Source organism: Bidens hawaiensis, unplaced genomic scaffold (genome assembly GCF_021521415.1).
Source record: "Bidens hawaiensis isolate Kalapana, Puna unplaced genomic scaffold, B.hawaiensis_p1.1 tig00013567_1, whole genome shotgun sequence".
Classification (NCBI taxonomy): Eukaryota; Viridiplantae; Streptophyta; class Magnoliopsida; order Asterales; family Asteraceae; genus Bidens; species Bidens hawaiensis.
Genome location: NW_027492151.1, coordinates 214409 through 223623, shown reverse-complemented (window position 1 = coordinate 223623; position 9215 = coordinate 214409). Strand labels below are relative to the sequence as shown.

The following is a 9215-nucleotide window of genomic DNA, read 5'->3' as shown; positions in this document are numbered from 1 at the left end:
AGATATTGCCGTCACGGTCCAGTAAACTTAGTAGAGCTCTAAGAAGTGTAAGTGCTCAATAACTGTGAAAATAGTTTTAAGGATTAAACCTCTAAGAAGGTAAAAGCATGCCATTTTTATTCTAACATTAATCAAAATCTATTTTAGTAAAGCTCTTTGTGTTTATTGTGTTTAAAATATGCAAGTTTCACATGTGAACCTACCAAAATGTGTGTAAAATATACTAAAGTTAGTCGAACTTTTCAGACCACAACTCGTTTTTCTTCTGCAACGATTATGTTCGTGTTTAAAGATTACCGACTTTAAAAGATCATTTACATTGGCAAACGTCGGACCCCAACAACTAGTCGCACAAACGACGTTATCTTCACATTTTACCGCATCCAACTAAATAAAATCAATAACGAATAAAAACAAACACAATCCATCCTCCCAACACCTATTCTATACACTCCCCATTCTATTGACACCAACTGCTTTCAGTTTCATAATCCTGAGGTCCTCTTTTCCTTATCTCTTGCTGCACTTTCTGTAATAAACTTTGATGCCAGTCTGTGCAAATCATGCGCAGCAGCCCACTTATTTGACCGGTCCAACGCACCCGACTCACATCTTTCAAGATCAAGCTGATCATTTTCATCAACAGAGCTCTCGGTGCCATAGCTTTTTTTAGAAAAATTCATGCTGAACGCGTACCCAAAGTACTTTGAACTATTGTAATGGGCATACATTTCAGGCTTTATAAACGCACGAAAGTCGTTCTGTGAAGGTGGTATTTTAGAGAAGAGGGCTTCTTTTACATTCTGAAAGCATCCTTTTTTGAAGGGATTTCTCCTTCTCTCGTATCGGTTTCTGAAGTTTTCGTAAGTAGTCTGCGTAAAAATGATAACTTTAGTGTTTGGATTAATAGATTATAATTATGGGGGAAGGTTCATGTACATTTTAATCTTAACATGAGAACGTAGGAAATAATACTAATTTATAAAAAAATGAGAACGTAAGAAACAATACCAACTACAATACCGATCTACATAAACAATGATTTATGATAACAAAAAAAAACCTAAAAATTACAACAAAAGAATCAAAATCAAGAACAAAATAATAACAGCAAATACCAACAAAAACTTATAACAGCAAAAGGAAAAATATAACAATAACAACAAAATATAAATCAGCAAATACTTATAACGTCTCATAATTGAAAATTAGCAAACACGAACAAAAAATAACAGCAAACACCTATAAAAGTAAACCTAATAATAACAGCAAATTGGTTCTTACTATTTTCATGTTAAGAATAAAATGTATTTGATCGTGTTTCTATAATTATGAACATGTGAAGAATGAAGTTAAGCGTTAAGGGTACCTGATTTGTGATGATCAAATAAAGATGAAATGCAGAGAGGCCGCCAACGAACCATTGAACCGTGAAAGTGTAGGTAATAAGGATTCCGGATGCAGGGGATTTTATCATGGCTTCCCAGATAGTTGAACTGTTTTCTTGCATGGTCATGATGATGTTTATCCAACACATGCAGAAAACATATAGGCACAAGAATGCGGTTGAGGATACAAACATGAAAAAGCATCTGTAATTCCTCTGAAATGAACAAGTTGGTGCAGTTAGGTAACTTTTCAGTTTTAAGTTATGGTAATAATATGAGCATAAGAAGGAACTTTGCATAACGGAAAGTAACCGTTTCTATATCAATATTGGTTATTTATGTTCGGATGTAACAAAATGCATATCAAAACACTATTTTCTGGATGAATTTATGGATTAAAAATATATCATTTTGGATGGTTTGATTCTTTACTTACAACTTTACATCCAAATTCTTTGTTTTTGGATGGCTTGATAATTGATATTCACTAAAAACAAATCATTTTGAAGTGGCAGTACAGGTCATCTCAACTTCTCAACATATTAATATGATATAAATTATAAAACTTTGTTAACTACACTTGTGATATGGAAGATAGTCAAACGTTTTCCGGTCTTTGTATGTGGTTGCTTCAAAAAATTTTAAATCGACCAGTTCTGACCCATACACATTTTAGTCAAAACCCGTTACGCTGAACCAAAATGACCACTTTCTAAAACGGTATGTGCTGACCCGTTCCAAGTTCCAACCTGCCCATTTCGCCAGGTATAGGTGTCGGTGATCTTTTACATTTTGGTGCTAATTTTGCAGTGATCTGCAATATTTCAAACATTTTCTTAAACGGCCCATTTTGGGCCGTACCAATTTTTGCCAAAACCCATCCTGACCCGAACCAAACTGACGTTTCTCAAAATGACCCGCTATGATGGTCAAAACAAACATCAAAATTCAAAACACTCTTTTCTTGATCGAAATTTGTATCACTTGTAAATATGATCAAAATTATAATTTATTAATAAAAGTGAGCAGGAAAACATGACTAGTACATAACAATATAACATACCTTGCCAATGCATTGTCCAACCCACGGGCAATGATGGTCAAACCGGTCAACACAGTTGTTGCATACAGAGCAATGCGAGCATCTTGGTGGGCGATAAAGCAAGCAAGTTTGACAATACTTGACCCTAACCACCGTTCCGTTAACATTAACACTTTTAGTAGGTGCTAGATATCTACCACTTGGTAGATACCTGCCACTTTGTCCTCCAGCCCAGTCGCTACGCATGCTATTAGATGCATCCCAATCATCATCTACCTCGGGAGACGGTGGACTTCGGGGAATAATTCCAGGATCAGTTGCAGAAACAATAAAGATAAGGATAACAATCTGCAGTGTTTAAGTTTAACAAACATCAATAAGTTTTCATAAACCAAAAATATATAAAATAGAAGTTAAAAAAAAGTTACATATAAAGTGAAGACAGCAGGAATAGCTACTAAAACAAGGCCTGTATTATCTGGGAAGTAATTCACAAGACTTTGAGAAACCAAAGAGCAAAACAAGATTACTGGAACCACAATGAGGCAGATTGTAAGGTAAAGAGACCCTGCATCAGGTCCAAATATTAATCTGCCCCGTAACACAAAGATCTGCAAGAAAACAGTAAATAAATATTAATCTGGCCCGTAACACGTATAGCTAAGATTAGGGGTGGCAAATGTGACCCATGAGTTGAATGGATTGTAATAAACTGTATATAATGGGTCAAGCTAAAAAAAGAAAAGGATTGAAATGGGTCAAAACGGGTTGACATTTCTTGAGATTTTTTTTTTAACTTTTTAGTTTTTGATTTATATTTCGAATTATGATTTTTTTAATTATTATTTTTGAATATTTTAATAAGGGGTTTTTGAAATGGGTCAAAATGGGTTGAGATTTCAGAAACCCCCTCACTACAATATAAAAAAATAATTAAAAAATCATAACTCGAAATTTAAATCAAAAACTGAAAAAGTAAAAAAACTAAAAAGTTTCCTCCGTTTTTCTCGTTCCATTAAAAAAAAACTCAAGAAATCTCAACCCGTTTTGACCCATTTTAATCATTTTCTTTTTTTAGCTTCCCATTCTGACCCATTATATACATTTTATTACAACCCATTCGACCCATGGGCCACAATTGCCACCCTTAGCTAAGATGTTAGTGCTTCTTGTGTATATCTTTTGCTCTTGTATTTGTAGATACTATACTTCACTTATCATTGTATGTTAGCACTTTACATCCTGCATTATTAGTACTCTTGTAATCTTGTATGATTGTAAGCTCTAATTCTCTTAGCTATTTGTAGTGGTATCTGTTATTTTCTATTTTGCTATCCTTTCTAAGGGTTATATATACTATACTTTACAGTAAAAAAATATAAAATAAAATTGGAGCAAGGGTCTCTACGGAAGCATCCTGTCTTTTAAACTCGGAAAAATGTAACCTCCTGACCACCCCACCAACAGCTTTTCTATGAGTGAGATAATATTGGGTCTTAAGTCACATATAATCGATCAAAGTCGTCTCTAAGATATCAAGTGCCCCAAACGAGTACTAAAAATGGGGGCCTTTATATATACAACTTTTTAATAGATCAATGATAATTGGGTTAAAAAAATTTTGTGGGTTTAAAAAGGTTTTGTGGGTTTAATTGTTTATTGTAAAAAGGTTATTACTTCAAAGGAAAGAGTAAACTGTGATTTTCGTCCCTGTGGTTTGTTCAAATCTGCGGTTTTAGTCCAGTAGTTTCAAATTTGCGATTTCCGTCCCTGTGGTTTCATTTCACTTGCAATTAAACCCGAATTCACTAATCCTGTTAAGTCTGGTCGTTAAACCCATCAGCGTGCCCTTCACGTGAGAGGCAGTGTTGCCCTTTTCCCCCAAACACACCCCAGCCCCTCACGTGAGGGGGCGTGCGAATTAGGACCGGAGTTTATTTGGTGAGAAAAATGACAAAACTGCCCCTCACGTGAGGGGCACGCTGATGGGTTTAACAACCAGACTTAACAGGGTTAATGAATTCGGGTTTAATTGCAAGTGAAATAAAACCACAAGGACGAAAATCACAAATTTAAAACTATTGGACTAAAACCGCAGATTTGGACAAACCATAGGGACAAAAACCACAGTTCACTCTAAAAAAAATTTAGACCCCCAACCGGAATGGGCGCTAAGCGATCGTCCATCCCCGCCCCATCTAAATGACCGCCTTGTAATGAAATCTAGTGTATGAGTATAGTGAAGTAATAATCATAAATCATAATTTGCCAAACACACATAACTGATTATTGCAAATTCATGATTATTGTTAAATCATGAATCTAACCTAACAAACATGCATCATTTGGATGATTTGTCACAAAATTATATATCCAGGTTGCGATAAAAATAAAGAAAAAGGAACGATAGATACATTGTTTCCTTTCCAGACTTGGTAGAGACGGAGTGAAGGGACGTCGTGATAGGTGATTTGCCTTTCTGATAATCCGCGAGGAGGAGGAAGAAGACTGCTTCTTTGTTTGATCATAATGGCGTTGCAATGCTTCCTTCCTGCCCCAAATATCCTAAAAACCAAAACATAAACATAAACAAACGTAAGTACGTAACATTCTCGATCATGCATGCAATGCATGCATTGATCATGATCACAAACATATATACATATATATATATATATATATATATATATATATATATATATATATATATATACACAAACCTTTTCTTAATGAAGAAAGGGAAATGGGGCCAAGGAAACAAAGCAACAACCCAAGATTATATTAATATTATTATTAATATTATTGTTAAAGATCAGGCAGATTAAATAAAAAGGGATTGATTATATATATCGTATATACACCCTGCAATGTATATACGATACTGCTCTCTCTATATATCAGTTTATCTTCCTTCCTTCCTCCCCTTGTATTGCATTGTTTCAATGTTTAATTATCAAGAATTTGTTTAGGTTCAAGAAACAGAAACAATCTCTTTAATTTGTTTGTCTAAACCGTAATTATTAGATCCGGTCTAAGTGGTTTTAATAAATTTCAAGATTGAACCCATAACTATAATTTTAAGAAACCGTTAGATTGACCAAAATGGTTTTTGTTTGACTGTTTAAACTAGGGGCTTCTTAAAAAAATTAATGCTGTATAATATTTTTTAAAGCCGCATTTATATATATCCCCTTGTTAACTTACCTTATTATATATTTACCAATCACTTAAAAATCAATTACATGCATATCTCCTCATTTCATTAAAATTAATTAATTAAATGACTATTTTACCCTTAATGACATAACTAAATAAGTATTTATATATATCCCATTCCTTAAAACATTAATTACGTATCTCCTCAAGTTTAATTCAGACCGAGTCGATGTAAAGACGAACATATCGAACACTAATAAACCAATTGGCATCGAACTTTTTAATCACTAGTCAATATAAAAAAGTTTTGGATTTAAATTTTTTGTACCAACAAAAATAACTCAAGTATAATAAAAAAAAGTTTACATGAGACGGCGGATTCGGAGGGAAAAAGTGGTGGTATTCATTTATGGCGGTGATAAGATGGTCAGAAGCTTGTCGAAAGTAGGTTGAAGAAGATGATTTGATGGTGTGGGTTTAACTCTATAATTACTAATATAACTTGTTTTTTAATTAATTTATTAATGGTAAGAGATACGGGTAATTTGGTAATTTGATATAAAAGGGGAAATATGTAATTGCTTGTTTAGGTGTGGAGAAATATTTAATTAAGGGTATTAAATAAGAAAAAATATGTAAAAATCTCTAATATAAAAATACTCATGAATATTATATGCATGTAAGGGTGTGCAATGGGTCAAAACTGGACCGAACCCGGACCCGCCCATACCTGTGAATAGGCCTGTAAATGAATCGAGCAAACACGAACAAGTCCTTATTCATGTTGGCTTATTAAAAAATAATGGGTTCACGAACGGATTTTATGTTAGTGTATGTTCATTAAGGAAACGGATGTGTTCACGAACACAAATAAAATCAACAAAACTTAGAGCTTGAGGTCGATGTATTCATTAATGTGAATAATAAAAGCCTATAAACGAATCGAATGAACACGAACAAGGGCATGTTTATGTTCGTTCATTTAACTTTAAACGAAAAGGAACATTTAATCGAACAAATATTTATGTTTATGTTTGTTTATTTAAAACAATGAGCATTTATGTTCGTTTATTTAAATCAAAACGAACATAATTGAACAAAGATAAGCAAACATAAATGAACATATATGAACAAATGTAAATGTGACATTTGAGCCAAAACAAGGTACACCTCAGTACGAATTTACCGATTAAGCAAATAAACGTTTTTTGTGTAACAAACGAACGATTAACCGAACGGGTCGGGTTATGACCCAGATATCCCGGGAGGCCATCTATAAGTGATATACGTCTAATATAAGCTAAAATATTAGTAATATGGCCTTAGTTCGATAGCAAACAAGTTAAACGAAAACATGCTCGTTTAACTACCCGCTATATATTTAAACGCGAAAGATAGTTACAAACCAAGCATTGTATCATCCGTTAAGCCGAAAAAGACTTACCAAACACTTATTTGAAATGTTTTAAGCGATCCGTGAAAATATTTTTGATTTTTACAAACATATAGTATGTTTTTATAATTTTACTCAAAACTAGCCGAAAAACAGTCGTTTTCGCATTGTTTAACACACCCTATAAGTTTTTTGAGCCAAAAACCGAACTCGAACTAAATTTGGACTGGGCTTTTCGTTTTTGGGCATTTAGAATCAGTTATTTGGGCCAAAATGGACCCAAGGGGGCCCAAGCAACCTTCCGGCCGCAATGATGGAACCCCCCCTTTTGATTTCTTTCACATATAAACTAGTTCTAAGATATTTTTACACATTCATCCACAAGCAAATTCTGGAAAAATCTTTCTTCATCAGGAAACCCTTCAAACCCTAAGGTAAACAACTTAAATAAGCTACTTTTACACTTGTTTAACCTTGATTAATACCATATAAACATGTTTTAATTAGCAAAAATCATTCCTAACCATGTAAAAACCCTAAAAATGGTCCATAAACCTGTTTTGATCATAAAAATGGTAAGGAACCTGGTTTGATTGTTTTTTTGGCCATAAACACGGATTAAAGGGTTGAAACGGCATTTTTACGATTCAAAAGTTCGTTTTTGTGCACTAGCCGAAACCCTAAGTTAAGGGTTGTTATGTTGATGAAAATTTGCTTGGTTTGTGATATAGGACTTTTATCTAGCCTAAATAGGAGCACAAGAGCTTGAAAAGTTGATTAGAAAGGCGGAAACGAACCAAAACCGCTAAGGTAATGCCGAAACACTCGCTTACGGGCTGTTTAGGTTAAGGTTGTGATGTGCATATTATTAGGCCTTGAAATTTTTCAGGGACATCAGGGACCATGTCATTGAGTCCCTGTTCAAATTTGGTAATTTTTCTACCATCCGAGAATATTTGGCGAATTTATTACCGAATTATGACGTTTAATGGGGAAAAATTGTTAAAATGCTTCAAATATTATGAAATTTTTCTGGGAACTAAGATTTAATATATTTTGATCACATATGAATTTTGGGATCATTTGGAGAAGTCTAAACGTGTTTTGTGCATATGCGTTCGTGTGAATTTTTATAGCTGAATTTGGGCCGAAAAGAATATTGTACGAGCGTTTTACATTCTGGAAATGATACATGTTGTTTTGGGACGTAATTTGAGTATTCAGGAATTTTTGTGGAATTTTTGTAAATTGTTTAGGATAAACGGACGATTTTCAGGTGAAATATAGCTGATAAAATGAATTTTTATAAATTAATAAATCAGTAAATAATTCCAGAAATATTTTTATAAAAATATAAATATTTTAATTGATAAGTGGCTAAATTTTCATAATTTAATGATTAACGGTTAATTAATTATGCTAATTTGAAGATTAAACAAATTCAGTTTTTATAAAAACCGGCAAGTTCGCGATTAACGAACCTGCGGGAATATCAAAACACCAAGAGTGATCAAAAATCATATTTTTGGATTAATTAAGTAAAAACGAATTTTTCTATGAGAAACCTGGACAATCCGGATAGATTGTGCGCGTTTCTTCTTAAATCAAACTGAATAAACGGAAACGGGCCCCGTGGCTAATCTGGGACCCCAGTATGTGATCATTCTTTATAATTTAATCATTTTATTAACCAATACATTTTCCCATAACTGTTTTCTGAACGCGTAAACGAACAACTTGTCCTAGCTGGGAAAACGGGAATCTGAGCCAAGTTCGGTTTTAAGTATTAGACATTGAACAACATCACAACCTAAGCCTATTGCCACTTTCTGGGCGTTTCAGCTATACCCATATTAGTTATACAGCCTAGTTTAGTATTGAGATTATAATAATATTAAAATATTAATATTATTATAATATTGATTATAGGAAACCGTGATTACAAGTTACACAAACCTCGAACCGACGTGCTACTGATTATCTACTAAACAGTGAGTTTCATGACCCCACTTCTAAACTGTTTTACGAAATTTTGGGGTGAAAAGCATGTTTGATTACATATACATACCTGAAACATGTATTGATGTGAATTATCTAAGTGCTAACACACGAAGTCCCCACGATCACAGTGATTAACTTCGAGCCGGTGGCTTGTGAATAGTACTATTGGTTTGACAAACCCAAGCGGAGCCGACATGTATTGCTGAGACTTTACCCCGTTTGCACATGACCATAT

General features: G+C 33.7%; 1 protein-coding gene across 1 annotated transcript; it reads right to left on the bottom strand.

Annotated features, from left to right (window-relative positions):
- Window positions 1-485: 485 nt before the first annotated feature.
- LOC143544438 (putative protein S-acyltransferase 7) lies at window positions 486-6369 on the bottom strand. The gene is made up of 6 exons (XM_077036549.1): window positions 6317-6369; window positions 4845-4995; window positions 2859-3041; window positions 2452-2778; window positions 1370-1603; window positions 486-872 (listed from the first exon to the last, which is right to left on the bottom strand). The coding sequence occupies exons 1-6, from the start codon at window positions 6367-6369 to the stop codon at window positions 486-488; spliced, it is 1335 nt and encodes a 444-aa protein (XP_076892664.1).
- Window positions 6370-9215: the final 2846 nt, after the last annotated feature.